Genomic DNA, 17,623 nt, shown 5'->3' on the forward strand with positions numbered 1-17,623 from the left:
TAGCAGAAATTAATGCCACCTCGTGCTGCTTTAAGTGCATGAGCCATAATATACACCAGGTGTAGTAATTAGCAGGCACACGAAGGCTGCCTATTTGTCTGGTTTTGCTGCTGTTGCTGTATCCCCTTGTGTTTTCACACCATCAGATAGTTGGATTTAATTGAGGCCACATCAGATGAGGCATTACTGACACCTTTAATTGAATGAGCATCCAGGGAGGATTAACTCATAATATTGATTGGCTTTTAGCCACTTGCTCAGAAGGGTGTCTGGGTAGCTTATTAGTTGCCTTTATTTACACCTTTATGCAAAGAGTGCAAATAGGAATTCTTAGTGCAATATGTTTTTCTAAGTACTCTTAATAACTTTTTTAAAAGGACTGATAATAAAAATGCAAATGTATTTAATTTTTTATTAGCAGTTCTGAATAAATATGTGTTAAATATATGTGCCTACACATTTACATATACCTGGTGTTTTGAAATATGGCAGTAGGAAAGCAGCCAGAAGCATTTCATCAATGTGTTTCAATTCTGAATGATACTAATCAGCTATTAGAAAATAGACATGGTTGGAGAGAATCACTGAAAATGTACAGTGCAATTATTGTATGATAGCAGATTACCACAAAGTATAAATAAAGCCAATAAATCAGAGTTGTGTTGTATATGTCTTGGGTTATGACATATGGGTTGTAGCAATGTTCCAAATCCTTAGCAGTCTTCAAGATTTATTTTGTTGCAGGTTATTAGAAGAGTGTTTCATTTAACATTTTCAATTACTTTTTGCTTTCAAAGGACAAATCAAAAAAGTTTTGAGCTTTAGTTTTTTTAATGAGAGGGATGAGAACCATCTAGATATTTCTCTTTACTTTTAACTACACTGAGAACAGTGGCATTTGCATTACAATAGGCAGTGTTTATTACTTGGTACACTATATAAATATATTGTTTTTACAAGTACATTTAATTATGCATTGCTTTGAAACACCTGTATAATTAAGTTGGTATATTACATTCATAAATTATTTCTTGACCATAATAATATATGCATGCTGCCTAACTATTGCTTATAAATATATTTGTTTTAATTATCTCTTTATTTAGTTCTCAAAATCTTTGAGCTAATTCAAGACTTCTTTTGATGATCTTTGGAAATTACCTTGGCTAGTTTTTAACACCTATTGCCTATTCTTATCCTTCTTTTATTTTTAATCCCAAAGATCATTATGTAATAGCAACTAAAACAGTTTAATGTAATCCCAATACTTTGCCTATTTAGAATCTAAATCAAAACATTCTTTTAGTTTTCTATGGCAGTGGGCAGGGAAAGGGAGCTAATGACATTTATAGATTTTTGAAGTGTTTTTGTTAACGTATTCTACTTCAGTCCCCGAAAATCCCAAATAATGCTATGTAAAAAAACAAGCAAATCATGATGCTGTTTCTGCAGCCTTTCTGTGGCTCGACTTCCAACCTGTGTTAACATGGTCTTCTTCTTCTTTTCCTGCTCTTTCTTCTCCTCCTTTGTCTTCTCCTTCATGTGTATTTGGGTCTTGTCATGCCCTCTCAACAGTATCTCCTCCTGCAGAGTCCATTGATGTTCACAGACCAAGCCCAGCAGGATGTCATCATGGTCCTCAAGTTCCCCTCTAACTCCCCTGTCACCCACGTGGCAGCCAACACCCAGCCTGGCTGGGCTGCTCCTGCTGTGATCACGGTCACTGCTAATAGACTCTTTGCTGTGAACAAGTGGCACAACCTTCCTGGTGAGTAAAGAAAGGCCAAGTGCCTGCTGAACACTGTAGGAAGATATTGTCATACCCACCAGCATGTATCTTAACTTTGGTTAACAAGCATGAGTCTGAATCAAAATGTCGATTAGTTTGAAAGACTGGAAGAAGCCCCTCCCACCTCTGAGGTCTGTGGTACAAATGTTAAAGCTTAAACTGTTCTTTGGCATCTGGCAGTTTCTCTTTATCCTTGGAAATAAATATTGTTTCTAGTATAACATTTTAATATAGTGACACTATTTTATTTATAAATAGTGTGTACTTACTTATCAGATTTTGCCCCCACTCATTCATTTGATAAATACTTTGAATTGTCTGATATCTGACAGAAACTTTTTGTGTACAGCACGATAGTGTTTGTTATGGAGTAGTTAAATTATACAGCTCACATGCTGCATGCCCTTCTGTTGGTACTTTCTGTTCTTCCACTAAGAGCTGAATGACCATGCCCAATTAAAGTAACCATTAGAATCAAAAGCCATCCAAGTTTGAGGAGGTGGTAGAGTTCCTCGGCTGCAGTGTTTCTTCAGTGAAGATGCTGGGCTCACTCACCATCACATCTGCCAGTCAGTGGCAGAGCTTGAACCCAGGTTTTCCAACTCAGATTTTATGATCATCCCTTTGTGATTTTATTGCCTCTCATTAGAACAGAATGTTGGGACCTGAATTTAGCACTGTTCTTTTTTGCCCTCTAATTTAAGAAACAAAAAAAATAAGGAGGAAACTCTTCTAAAGTCCTACAGATTATAGGCTTTTCCCACAAGCCATTGTTATAGGTAGGAAGTTCTAAAAGAATATATTTTAATGGTCTGTTAATTTGTCATTAAATCTACAAAGTGTGCATAAAGCACTACAAATTAGAATACCTGAAACTGGCTGCCCAAGTATAAATTCTTGAGCAAAGTCCTCATTCAAATTAATAGAAGAGATTTTAGAATGGAATAAAAGACATTCCAAACATAAACCTGGTATACTGACCTGGTTCAGTAAAGCACTGGTCACAAAGAATCTCTGGGTGGTATTAGAATTGATTAAATATAGTCATTTTCCTGGACGCTGGAAGTGAAACAATGGAAACAATTGATTAGAGAATAGATTTTAGAAAAAATGGAGATGGTTAAAACTGAAGCTGACATTTAGTCTCTCTAATTGGGTCTGCTTCAGTTGAACTCTTAGAGAAGTATATGCAAGTGACATACTTGTGTATGGACATTATGATTTGTTTAAGAAATGTACTTTTGGGGCTCTCTGATTTCTATCCATAGATGGGTATGTGCTATCACATGTACCAAGGATTTACCTATTCTGTGTGCAGTTGCCCTTAAGAGTTTTGCAAATGTTTTAATGTTCATAACACCAGGGCCACCACAAATAATGCCCATCCTGGGTGGCTGTTTCTGGCATCCTGGGAATTTCAGTTTAAAGAGAATTATAGAATATGGGAGGATATTCTATAATTCTCTTTAAACTGAAATTCTAGTCTAAAAATAGACTCAACTACTGAAGAGTCCTGCTATACCACCCCACCTCAGTCTCTGGAAGAGCTGGCTCAGCAGCTATTGGACTCAAGGGGCTCTTAAGTCTCCAGTTGATACCCAGGTTGTAATGCTACACTCTAAGCATGGACAACTAAGCTCCTGGCATTCCCCTTTTGAGGAAGGGGAATGTTCCTGATTAAAAAGCTTGCTTCCCTTAGTACTTGGTGGCCAGGTGTTCTCTTCTCCATGTCCAATTTTTTGAAAAGTATGTAAAGTGAATTAGAATTCCCTTTGCTGGAGTATCACTTATGGGGCATCTGACAATTCCCAGCCTCAGATCACCTTTCTGTAAGGTAAGAGCCTGGGGGAATGCAGAGTTCTACAGATTCTTTGCCTGTACATCTCCTCAGTGAGTCCTCATTGTCTGTGCCTGTGTCATTGGTGCTTTTCATTTCCACTTTTACATGCATGCTGCCTTTGCAGTGTGACTAGCAACTCTTCATATAGATAAACACAAAGATGATAATGTGGGGCTTCACCACAGAGTTACCTTTCTAGGATGAGATCTCCAGTTCTGGATTATATCTACATCTAAAAATACTAAACATCTATTCTGTTAATCTGTGCCTCATTTCAGGTATGTTTGTATGCATCCAATATTTCATTTTATCTTTACCTTTTAGAATCCCTTAATTAAAACCAACATTAGAACTCGCTCTTTCTCTTCATTAAATATCAAATTCATGTTACTCTAACTTTTAAAAAATTTTAGATTCTGTCTTTTCTAAGAATCTGTGATTTTCATAATTCATTCACAAAACAGCTAGCTCTGTCAGTTCTTTGAGTACTATCTATGTCCTGATTTAGAAAAGGCACAATCCTGACTAGGCTGTAGCTCATCAATACAGCATGTGCCTCAAACAGGCCCTGGATTCGATCCCTAGCACCTCAAAAGAGAAAAAAAATCTTTATCTTCCTCTCTCATTCAAAGGACGTAGTAGACCTCCTCCAAAATAAATAACAACAGCTAATGTTTATAAAGCATTTTCTAGTTTCTAAGGATCATTTTAATGATTGTATGTGTATTTAAGCCCTCCAACAAGTTGAGGATATAGGTTCTGTTTTTAGTCAAACCATATCAAATTGCTGTTTTTATAGGTCAAAATGGTCAGGTTGGCAATTTTATATTATCCAACTAAACCCAGATTAGGGAACTGAAGCACAGAGGCTACATAACTTACCCAAGGTCACATAATGGTCAGTTGCAAATTACTGGTCAGATGGTCAGTGGTAAGATTACTTCCATAAGCCCTTTTCACTGACAGTGGTTTTAATGTTCCTATGAGCTTAGATTCTCAGAGAAGTAGAGAAAAGTTCTCAAGGCATTAGTGCAGATTGACACTGGTATTACTCTTGGGCAGACCAGAGGCTCTGGGGCTTTTTCCTTGATGAGGCAGCCTATGATTTCTTTATCAGCAGAGCCAGTAATCAGCAAAGGCAAATACCTTCAATAAAAAATAGTGAGTCGTTGTGGCTTCAACTTCTTATACACACTAAACTATAAACTTTAATGCCAATATTGTACTTACTTAGATATTTATCAGTATTAATGGCCTTCCAGACATCCTTGAAAAGTTGGCATGTATTAACTAGGGAAAATAAGACAGTAAGTTTTAAAATAATCGAATGAATTCATTGAAATATATCTGATTATTATTTTCATCCCCTCAAAGACAGGAAGATCTCCTAAAATCTTATAGTATTGAGCAGAGCTCTAATATCAACCAAGTGGTAATGTAAATCCTTGTGAGTCTATAAAAGGCAGATATTAACCAGGGTGAATGCGTGAGTCATTTGGGGAAAATAGTTTGGAAAAGGGCCCAGAATTTAACTATCAGAACTGTGAAGCTGAAAAGATCATCTCTCCCAAACTCTTCCTTTTAGGGCATATGATGCGCCTGGCCTGCATACCCATCCAGTGGCTTCCTCTCTGCCCAAGTCCTCCTACCTTCCACAAGGAGATGGCTTGCAAAACCTCTTTTCAGTTAAAAAAAGAAGTGTGCCTGAATCTTTAAAGTCATTTTGAGAATGGAACAAACTATTCTTAGTATAGATTGATTTTTCTAACTCATTTGCTTCTCAGAGTATTTTTAAATTGAAACCATGGAAATATTAAATATTAATAAAACTTTTTTAAAAACCCTCAATCCAATCTTTAAGAAAATATTTCAGCCAAATGCATTTAACTAAAACATTTATCTGCGGATAGCTTTCTTTATTTTTATTCAAACTTTCAATTGATTGCTTTTAAGTGATGGATGAAACATTAAATGTTCCCTGACTTAGAGCTTTCCCTTTCTCCATCATAAACTGACGTTTTTGTGGATCCTTTGTGCTGCAGCATTCAAAACTGCCTTTTTAAGAAGTAACGAAAAAATAGTATTTGCTACAGTCAGCAGATGGTTGTCACATTTTGTTTTCAGCACGCTTTACCACTTAATTTTGTTTTGTTGCAGCATCAGAGGTTGCCAGTCAAGCATCTGCTATAGCTTATGGCCCAGGACTGGAGCCACTGCTGATGGCACATGTTCAGAACAGCACTAATCTAAAATAAATGTTTAATAAGCTAGCCATAAAAGCACCTGGATTTTTAGTCTTTAAATTTCACAAAACTGCAAGATTTGGAGGTTGGAAACAATTCTACGTAAGATTTGACTTGTGCATTTTTATGTAGTTTACTATATGAAAAATAATGCTTTTTTTTCCCTAATCTTTTGTGAATTCCAGCTCATCAAGGTGCTGTACAAGACCAGCCATACCAGCTGCCAGTGGAAATCGATCCTCTCATAGGTCTGTCACTTCCTTCTCTCTTTGCGATTCATTAAGCTCTGTATGGTGGCCCTGAAGTGTAGATTACAGTTGTTTTTCACTTGCTGGTTGCTGGGAATGGAATTTTCCTGATAAACCATTTGCATGCAAATTGGAATGCAATGAGCTGTGGCTATGCTGGTATTTCATCAACTCCCCCTCGTTGGTTTGCCTAATTTGAACAGGCCTAGGACGCGTGTCACTGAAAATTAATATGGATGCTGTAATAATGTGTGATTGAGAATGCGCATGAAGTACTGTCAGGATAATATTGGATCTTTTCATCACTCAGACTTGTTGATGAGCAGGAGCGAGGCACGTTATGATGAATTGGCGCACCGGTAATGTGATGGAGCTCCTTTGCTAGGGAAATTTTCATAATAACAGTGGGGTTCTTAGCAGCACTGTGTTGTGAAAAATAAAACTGTAGTGCCAGGGTTTCATCATTAAAAGAGATCAATCCTTTCTTCCTAGACCCTCCGTTCAGTCTGGGGATTAATGTGCAATTGCAGAGCGGTTTCAAAGTTGAAATATATTACCCAGCCAATGGTAGCGTTAAGATATTTGTATTCATTTTCCTAGGGTCCTGCAGCCCAATAAATTGCCATTGGAGGTTAAATTTGTTCGGGGGGGATAAAACAGGGAGAAGATCAGAAAGAGCCATTGGGATAAACTGTGCTTCTGCAGCACATGACTTAGAATATGTAATTGCTGCTATGTCTTTTGAGTAGGTTAGTTGGAATTTTCATCCCCATATGGGAGCATTTCAAATGTGGCATCATCAAGAATGTTCAGCCTTGAAGATGCTGTTCAATAACTTTTAGAATAAAAGCCCAGTTGCCTCCCTCTGGGGTGGCTACCAGCATTGATGTTTGGCTCATAATTTTATCAGATTTCTCTGGTACAAATAAATTTGGTAGAGTTTAACATTTTTAAAGAAAGTGTATGAATTAATAGATTTATTTTTTTCAAATCCAAGATGTCCCCTATGCATACATTACCTTTTTTTGTCTTTAAAAGCTTTATCTCAATAGAGAGCTAAATGGCTACCATTTGTAGGTAGACTATCAGGATGCACAAAAATAACCTAAAGCTCAAAACCAATTTATTCACCATTTTATAAAATATAAGCAGAAATCTAAAAAGTATCTATATGAAGGATAAGTACTACTGTTTTCTAAATTGCATTTTGCTTTGAATACATTTTTTAAAAAAAATTAAAATCTTACTTGTATAGCTTTAGGAGTGAGGAAAATAGTAAAGCCCATTCTCTAAGTCATAGAAAGCCTTATTTCTGATTTATAGGCTCATTGTTTGCTTTAAAATGTGCCAATAAATATCTTTAGTGTAAAGCCTAATTAAATCCGAAATTGTAACCTTTATAACAAGGATGGGTAAGCTTTTTTAGTAAAGGGCCGGATAGTAAATATTTTAGGCTTGTGAGCCATGAGGTTTCAGAACAACTACCTAACTCTGACATGATAGCACAAAGCCACCATAGACAATACTTAAATAAATGAACATGGTTGTTTTCTAATAAAACTATATATATTTAAAAAAAAAAAAAAAAAACAGGCATGGGCCTGATCCATCCTGTGGACTATCGCTTGCCCTCTGTGCTCTAGATCTCTAGTCATTAGACTGTGCCTCTGTTCCTAAAATAATTATTTAAAACCATGTTATCTTCTCAAAAATTTTAAGGTTGACTTCTAAAAGTTTCATCCCAAGTTGAAATACTTAGAATTTCTGGCATAGATTAAAAAAATTTAATGGATCCAATGGAATCCCTAAGTATCAGAATGAATTGATACTCAACAATTTCTATTTTTATTATTATTATTTTTTATTTTTGGTACCAGGGATTGAACTCAGGTGTACTTAACCACTGAGCCACATCTCCAGCCCTTTTTATGTTTTGTTTTGAGACAGGGCTTCTTTGCTAAGTTGCTGAGGCTGGCTTTGAACTTGTAATCCTCCTGCCTCAGCCTCCTGAGCTGCTGGGATTACAGGTGTGCACTACTGCACCTAGAAACAATTTCTATTTTTTAAATATGCATATAAAAGCCCTTAATAATTAGAAATTTTACTTCATTCCTGTTTCATCTTCAATTTATGTTTTTATCCTACTTCCCACACATAATTTTATCTTACCTTTTTAAAATTACACTTTTCAGCAATAAAAATATACAGAAAATTAAACACAGGTATATAAATTTAAATTCTAAAATTTTCTATGACCAGAAGGCTCACCTTTCTACAAAATTAATATACATTGAGTGATCATTATAAGTATTAATACTTATGTTAGCATTATAATAAAACATTTATTAAATGTAAAAACACAGACATTTATTGGAAACCAGTTTTTATTGAAATAGATGGAGCTTTCCCCCAATTAGTTTGGGTATTCCTAGATGGACCTACTATCTGTCAACAGGTCTATCCTACTATTTTGTTTTTAAGGATGGGAATGATAGCCAGGCAAGGTGATGCATGCCAATATCCCAGCACTTGGGAAGCTGAGGCAGGAGGATCAGTTGAGTCCAAGAGTCCAAAACCAACCTGGATATTGAGACCTCATCTCCAAAATAAAGAAAGATATGGAAGCTCTAAGGAATGTTACTCTCATAAAAAATAGATGAGAAAGGAAGGAGTTTTAACTGTGTCAGACATCTTTGAACTCCTTTGTATGTGGCAAAATTTATATAGCGATCTAATAATAAGTTATCTTTGTGGTCTAATAATAAGTTATCTTTCATTGTAACAATCTATTATTGAAGCTTATTTTTAATGATGTATTAATTAACAGTGTGATTAGATCCTCATTTTATTTTATTGAAAACCACCTTAACTACACAGAATATATTATCTAAGCATTCACTTTTTGATATCACATCACTATTTGAATTTTCCCTGTATTAAGCTCCCAAGAGATGTTTATACCCTGGGGTAAAGCATCCTAGTAAGACTCTACATGGAAGGGAAATATGTCATTATTTTATCCAGTGTTAGAAGAGCATGAGGAAAGGGAGACGAGAAAGGAAAACTCACAGGAGAGTTCTCAGGCAAATCAATTTTAGGCAAGAGAATATGAAAGTTGAAGAACTAGAGATTGATTCCCCTAAAAACATCTGTGCCTGTTTATCCCCTGGGAAGTCTCATACCTCTAGGGGTATGCATGCCTGAGTTTGAAGACTGCTTATTTAGACAAATATACTCAATTTTCATTGAATAAAAGTACTTTACTGAATCTCAAGAAGTTTACTATTGAAAACAATAAGATTATGTAAAAGCTGCTGTGAAATATAGTAGATAGATAGATAGATAGATAGATAGATAGATAGATAGATAGATAGATGGCTTTGTGAAGTTAAATTATAAGCACTTGCTTAGGAAATAGTTCATCTTAAGGCTGAAGGGGCATCAGCCTTTGTCCATGGGTACTTTGTGGTCCCTGAGTTCAAAATTATGCATATGCCCAGATCTGTTGAAGAGGTTTTCCCAGAGGCCACTACCCAAAAGTGACCAATGGAAGTTTATATCATAGAAGCAGAAGTCATATAAACACTGCCCAAAATAAGCATTTTCATAGTTCCCATGTGGAATGAAATACTTGCACAAATACTTGCAGTATCCAGTTTAGAAAGTACTACATATATTGTTTTTGATTTCTAGGTTTTGGAGAATTTAAAATAAAAATGTATCACACACCTTCACTGCAGTAGGATACTGTTTCTTTCTACTACATTACCATATCCGTAAAAGCTTTTTCATCTGCTAGCAACTTCCCTTTGTGTGGAAGAATGGGGAGAAATGATCCCCAACTAGAATTCTGCCTGTTTTCTAGTGCTACTGCTTTCTAGTCCATTAATTCACCCGAAGTATAAGAAACCTACATTACCAAACAGTTATCTCCTGACCTAAAATGGCCACGCTGTGCCCACAGACTTTGGTAGAGTTCTGCAGGACTTCGCTTGTACATGTGTATCATGTGGTGTATACCATCATGGCAGGGACGATTCCATCCTCCGTGTCCCCAGTGGTTCCCAGCACAGCACAGGAGGGTGTTTGGAACACTTTTTTCCTTGTTTCCGAGCCTTCTATTAAACCATCCACATAAACTTAGTTATTATACACAATGAATATAAATATCTTTCTATTTTCATATTTATTAATAATGTGTAACTTTTTTCCTCAAAAATTTTGAAAACTGGTAAAAAGAGCTTACTAGTTAGATGCATAAATTAGTATTGTCCATTCTGAATTTCTGGTATAATAGAGTTTCTTTCACAGTGTGAGAACCATTATTTGCATTGGAAAGTAAAAGCTAAATTAGATCCCCGGAAGCAAAGCCAAAAATGCATCTCAGTGAAAATTTCTTCTCTGATAATGGCATACTTGATAGTATCCTCCAAGAGGATTATTACTTTTCCTGGTGCTTGGTGTCACTCTGTGTCTGCCCTCATGCCTTGTGACAAACCGCATCTCAGGTGCTCTGAAGCACTTGGAACACACTGCCAGACTGTCTTGTTTTATTGCTTCAATAAGGAGTAAGAAAGTGGCAGTGTGCTGTGCTTTGGCTTTTTCAATTACAAGAATCTTTAATAAATAGTCATTTTAGCCTTTCCTCACATGCAAGCACAGCTGTAAACAGGGGAAATGGGAGTTCCCATCTAGTCAAATTAAAGACCCGTTAAAGCCAAAGTAGTACAAGATGCTACAATATTTCAAGTATATGACATTTAAATCCTAATATCTCTTCCTTGTGACAAAATGTTAAAGGTAATAGATTGTCACAACATGAATCCATTCTCATGACAATAGATGTAATGAGATTGTCAGAAACACAAACCTAACTGTGATGCAGTCTGGAGGTTGTAATCTAGTTTGGTCCTGCCCAAGAGCTAGAAAGCATGTACTGCGAACTGTACACTATTTTTAAATTGTATGTTATTATTTCTTTCCTCTAAGCAAAAATTTTTCACCAAGATCTTGAACTTAACCACCCACATTTTTCTAGCAATTGTGTTTTCCTATTGGGTTTTTCAAATATTATTAATTTAAAGTTAAAGGTCAAGTATTCTTATTTTAGAAATTGTCCCCTTTCCTCCTCACCCCTAACTCCCAGTATGACAATCTTTGCCCATGTGTGCTTAGTAGGTTTTTTCTTCCATCCTCTATTCTCACAGCCAGCAATACAGGAATGCACAGGAGGCAAATCACTGACCTTTTAGACCAAAGTATTCAAGTCCACTCCCAGTGCTTTGTCATCACTTCAGACAACCGCTATATTCTCGTCTGTGGCTTCTGGGATAAGAGTTTCCGAGTGTACTCTACAGACACAGGTAATTTTTATTTTCCTCCATTAGTGAGCTAAAGTTTGTAACTATTGGCATTGAGAGGCTTAGAATGCTTTCCTTATCGTCTTCCTTCCAAAAACTATATAATTCTGAAATTTGTAAGATAAGAATGAGAGGACACTGTTTTCCCCTTTCAAAAAATAATCTGCTGCTGGGAATGGTGGTGCATTTTGTAATCCCAGTGCCTTCGGAGGCTGAGGCAGGAGGATCACAAGTTCAAAGCCAGCCTCTCCAATTTAGTAAGCCCCTCCACAACTTGATGAGACCCTGTTTCAAGAAACAAAACAAAAAAGACTGGGGATGTGGCTCAGTGGTAAAGCCTGGGTTAAATCCCCAGTACCAAAAAAGAAAAAAAATATATTATTTAATATTATTTATATAAATATTTATTTTATTATTATAATAGTCTGCCAACTAATCTGCCACATTTTCCACTATTGAGTAAACTACAACTTGTTTTTAAGTAGCAGTCTTTTATAGTAGGTTTATCTACCAGGCACCGTTTTGAAGGCAAAACCCCCTATGAAAATACCATACACATGTGTATGTGCATGATCTTATGACATAGTGTATCTTTCTGCTTTTGTGTTATTTAAAAGATTTTCTTTTCCTCACTGGAAAGACTCATTAAGTATCTCTCTTGGGAGTAGATATCTTGCCTCCACCCAATTCTGCATAGAATGTTGCCAAAAGCTGCACCATCATGAAGAAAAGTAGCAGACTACTGATTTTATGTGTGACAGGAACTCTTGTTAAAATATAGTTTAAGTCTGTATATGCATTTGCATGTATCTCCCTAGGGATCAAACAAGCTCTCCTCTGTGTTATTACAGGAGATACAACCCAAGAAATGTTTATAAATGTTTGCATATAGGAAAAGCATTTAGATATTTCATGGAGTTTAGAAACAGAGGATAAATCAAACACATAATAAATATGTAATCAAATACTTTAAATAATTAAAATTATGTATCAGTTCATTAGACTAATTAATATTTATTATGGAAGTGTTTTTTGTTTTGTTTTGTTTTGTTTGGTGCTGGTAATTGAACCTAGGTCATCATACGTGCTTAGAAAGTACTCAACCACTGAGCTATGCTCTGAACCCCTGGAAGTAGATATTTTAACTAAAACAAGAATCTACATATGTCTTAGTGAAATATTATTACAGAATGGAAATATCTATTTAATTGAGATTTCTAGTTAATTAAATGCTTTAAGGTAAATAATCTTTAGTCTTATTAGTAATATATAAAGTATGAGTTTATGCTCCTATATTACCAAGTATAGTATATTGAAAAATGAAGTATTTGTTACTCAAGGAGTTTAATTGTTTTTTTTCCTTCATTCTTTTATAGTATTGTAAATAGCTAAGAGAAAGTAGGGAAATGATAATTGACCATGAACCTTTCATTGAGGTAACTCCATAAATTGTTTTTAGGCATGATTTTTGCTTTATGGAATTGGTGATCTAGTTTTTTTTTATAGCTTATATCTTTGTTCTGGGGGTCTTGACTAAAGCATGCTCATTCAGGCTTTTACTAGATGTTTTAAGTCTTTGAGGTGGAACACTATTGAACCTGAAATTTCACTAACTTTCTCTAAAAATACAATGGGAACTGACTGGTAAGTTTTCCTAAAATGTAGGAAATTATAATGAATTTTTTTAATGAATTTGCTCTGCTTTGAAATCAAATTCAAATTTTAGCCTTTTTATTCTATGGTATTGACAGCCTTAGCATTACTTGATCTCGAATTGTGCTCGGTTTTTTACACAAATTAACTTTCAGGTTAAACCTGCTATATCTTCTCACTAGATTCTTATAAATATTCTTTTAAGTAGTATATTGGTTGTTCACACATTAGAAAGACTTATTTTTAAATTTAGGTGGTATAATTTGTTCCTTTTGGTTTAGACTTATTAGTTTCGACAGTGCATACAGTTAAGTAACCACATCACAATCAAGGTACAGAGCAACTCCACTGCCCTCCAGAATTTCCTTTGTGCTGTGCAACTTCTTCCTACACCCTCAGCCTCCTGCAAACACTGCCCGTTCCTTATCTCCTCTTGCCTTTTCCAAAATTTCATATAAGCTATTTTGACATTTAAGTTTTTTTAATTTGTTGATGTTCCCTATTTTTTTAAATATATTTTTAGTTGTAGATAGACACAATATCTTTATTCTTTTTTTCTGTGGTGCTGAGGCTCAAACCCAGTGTGCAAGGCAAGCAGTCTACCACTGAGCCACAACCCCAGCCCCAGATGTTCTCTATTTTTTAAAGGCATTGAATGTTAATATTATAAACCAAAAGTAGCTTCACTTTCATAATACTAATAATCAAGCTAATTCCTATATTCACAGTTTTTTAGAATTTATAAAAATTCTTTTACATACATGATATTGTTTTCAACTCACAATAATCCTGTGGAGTAGACAGATGTCCTTATCTTTATTTTTCAGATGATTGAAGTGAGGTTTAAAGAGGTTAAGTAACATGTTGAAATTTATGTAGATAATGCTAATGGAACTGGGCCTTGTAATTTAGTTCTTCTGTCTTCAAATATAGCATTCTTTGTGATTGTACCCCCTTGTCTCATACAGGTGTCACCAATCATTGGTTAATTTGGAAAACATTATAATTTGTAACACTAAGTTCTTGGTACATCTGCCATGTTACATAAAATTTAATAAACTAGATATCATTTGTTTTCCTTCTCCCAAAAACCTAATGTACTTTTTAAAAATTATGTGTGAATAAAGCATTCTCACAAGGAGTAGCCTTACTTTAAACTTCATTTCCATAAGTTGTGAATAAAAATATTTATTTATACTTGCCAGAGACTTGAAGGAAAAAAAATATGTCAAATGATAATCCAAGTATCTTTCTCAATGTCTATATGCAAACTTGGATGGTAGATTTTAAAATAATTTCAGTTAAGGTAAATGCATTTGTTTTTAACAACAAAAAGAATATTAAACATTTTTTTCTATGTTTGTCAGAGAAACATGGGAAAAACTGTATGATCAGTAATATATAATGGCAAAGCTATCACAAGTGTTGAATTCAATTATATTTTAGCACACAAGCCAAAAAAAAAAAAATTCCTTCTCTTATTAGATTTGGTGGGGGGAGGAGGGAGGAGAAACACGGTTGTAACAGGAAATTCTTTAAACATAAATCATGTTTTCGGGGCACAACCAGAACAGCAGAGGCAACAATAAAACCTTCCCCCGGCAGTTGGAATTATTTTCAGGCCACATTTTAGATTCAGTGGTGCAGAGTCCTGAGCTGGAATTTTTTTATTTGTAGCGCAGCTGTCAAATAAAACATTAACTAGAAAATTTGTTCTGTCAAAAAAGGGATATTCTAGTGCTTGTGGTAATATTTGATATTAGTGTGTGGAGAGGTGGACTAGTATTAAAGGAAACAAAAAATAAAGGTTGAGGAACACTTATGAGATTATCAGAAAATAATTTACCAAAAAGAGCAGCAGGTATTTATATGTTGTGATTTATTTAGGAGGAGTGAGCCTCAACCTCGTAGCAACAGCAGAGATTGCCACGGAAGCCTGCCAGAGCAGGGAAAAGTAAACCTAAAAAAAATAATGTTTTCCAGGGTTGGGTCTGAAGTATAAATTGTAGAGAGTAAAGTTAATTTTTATTAAAATATGAAACCCTTTCCAATTAACTGTGTAAATGTCCCATCTTATGGAGAGCTTCCCCGACACCCAAATTATGTTCTACTTTGTTACTTTCACTGATCTTCTTTTCTTGTATAATTCTTGTCACTATTTGTAGTTACATGTTTGTCTGTTTGGTGTCCCTGGACACCACCATGCCATAGTTGGTGCTCTGAGAGCAGGACTGTGTCTGATCACCACCATGTCCACTTAAACAAGCCTGGCGCTTGCACTCTGCAGGTGCTCAGTCAACAGTTTTCAAATGAAAAATTATATTGATAACTATATAGGCAAAAATTAAGACATCAGGGAATTTTAGTTGCAGAAGAATGCACAGTGACTGAGTATATGCTTTCCAAGGGCTCTGACATTGGAAGAATAACCATGGACTTAACTAATGGGGATTAACACGTGAATCTTAGAACATTCTGCCTCTATTTAATGCAGCCTTATTTCCTTGCTAAATTTTTCCACCCTGTGCCCACAGGTGTTGGGAAGTAAGGTAGCAAGTAAACGGCTGCTCTTTGGGAACCTCCTGGTGCCCCCTCTGCACCCCCTACCTCAGGCTTCTACTTAGTTCTAGTTCTTTCTCTCATGCTCCTTGCTGAGTTTCACATCCAAAATAAGTCTATCTGGAAATAACCTATTTAAGTCACCCCAGTATTTACACACTCACACTTAGCAATGGGCTAAATACTAGTCACTTACATACTCACTGATCAACACATACACACAATATGGAGTGTCCAGTTTCCTTCAGTGATTAAAACACACTAATTTAACTTTCAGTTTTCTAATTATTAGTAAGAGTACATTCAGGCAGGTGTGGTGGTGCATGCCTGTGGCTCAGAGGCTGAGGCAGGAGGACTGCAGATTCCAGACCAGTCTCAGCAACGTAGGGAGGCCCTGTCTCAAAATTTAAAATATATATATATAAAGGTCTGGGGATGTGACTTAGTGGTTAAACATCCCTAGGTTCAATCTCCAGTACAAAAGAAAAAAGTACATTCAGCTACCTGACTTCTCACTTCTCTTATCTCATGTAACGCCTGCCTGTAATCTCATGGTACCCATTCACTACTAGACCTCTTCATTTTAAAATGAAGTAAAAATTATTATGTTTTTCATACTTAATTTTTTATTTTGGTGTTTTTTATTCTGGAAAGTCTTGAATTCTTACCATAATTTAAAAAATCAATATAACCTAATTTTGTAAGTGAAAATTTTGTTGGTGTTCATTTAAAAGGCTGAAGATGGGCTGGGGTTGTTGCTCAGTGGTAGAGTGCTTGCCTAGCATGTGTGGGGCCCTGGATTGAATCCTCAGCACCACATAAAAATAAATAAATACAACAAAGGTATTGTGTCCAACTATAACTAAAAAATAAATATTAAAAAAATAAAGTGGGCTGGGGATGTGGCTCAAGCAGTAGCACGCTCACCTGGCATGCGTGCAGCCCGGGTTCGATCCTTAGCACCACATACAAACAAAGATGTTGTGTCTGCCAAAAACTAAAAAAAAAAAAAAAGAAAAGAAATATTAAAAATCTCTCTCTCTCTCTCTCTCTCTCTCTCTCTCTCTCTCTCTCTCTCTCTCTCTCTCTCTCGTAAAAAAAATAAAGTAAAGGTATTGTGCCCACCTACAACTTTTTGAACATTTAGCAGTTAACACCTGCCTTGACTGAAGTCTTTGCTTCCACTGAATCATGGGAGGAAAAGAATGTACTTTTTGTTTTGCTTTTGAGATTGAAATAAATTTGATATTAAAGTTACTAGTTCTATGCTATGTGCAAGACTACCCACTCATGAGTGAAAACATGTATTCAGCATTCCACCTGAGGTGGATAATATATCTTTCAGCATTTTATTTTTAAATTTTTAGACTTGTAATAAACCTTAGGTTTATTTTATTCCTTTGGTAGTGAGGATTATAATGTAAATGTGTAATATCCCCATCTTATGGAGAGCTTCCCCAACACCCAAATTATGTTCTACTTTGTTACTTTCACTGATCTTCTTTTCTTATACAATTCTTGTCACTATTTGTAGTTACATGTTTGTCTGTTTGGTGTCCTTGGTCACCACCATGCCATAGTTGGTGCTGAACCTAAGGGTTCTTCACCATTGAATTACCTTCTCAGTCCCTTTTATTTTGAGATAGGGTCTTACCAAGTTGCATAGGTCTCACTAAGTTGCTGAAGCTGGCCTGGAACCTGTGATCCTCCTGCCTCAGTCTCCTATAAATTGTTGGGATTACAGGCATGCACCACCAAACCTTGGGTTTATTAGAATCAAGAACTTAAATTTTTTAATGCAAATGCTTTCTTAGTTACATTCATTATTAGCTTGAAAAGTTAAAAACACTTAATGCCAGTATTTCTGAATAGTTTATTACGTATTCCAATTGAAACACACAAGCTTTTTAGGCACATTTTTTTTCTTCAGT

The 17,623-nt window shown here is 35.6% G+C and overlaps 1 protein-coding gene across 5 annotated transcripts in view; it reads left to right on the forward strand.

Annotated features, from left to right (window-relative positions):
• The window catches only part of Lrba (LPS responsive beige-like anchor protein), a 648,575-nt gene that overhangs the window by 599,617 nt on the left and 31,335 nt on the right, over positions 1 to 17,623 (forward strand). For 3 of the 5 annotated variants that reach the window (XM_040293201.2, XM_040293202.2, XM_021734740.3), the window contains exons 50-52: positions 1,576 to 1,768; positions 6,058 to 6,120; positions 11,328 to 11,483. In XM_040293201.2, coding sequence (XP_040149135.2) covers positions 1,576 to 1,768; positions 6,058 to 6,120; positions 11,328 to 11,483 — 412 coding nt within the window. The remainder of the gene's footprint in view (positions 1 to 1,575; positions 1,769 to 6,057; positions 6,121 to 11,327; positions 11,484 to 17,623) is intronic. The other 2 variants (XM_040293204.2, XM_005337595.5) reach the window with 1 other exon arrangement.

The sequence above is a fragment of the Ictidomys tridecemlineatus genome, chromosome 9 (assembly GCF_052094955.1).
Source record: "Ictidomys tridecemlineatus isolate mIctTri1 chromosome 9, mIctTri1.hap1, whole genome shotgun sequence".
Classification (NCBI taxonomy): domain Eukaryota; kingdom Metazoa; phylum Chordata; class Mammalia; order Rodentia; family Sciuridae; genus Ictidomys; species Ictidomys tridecemlineatus.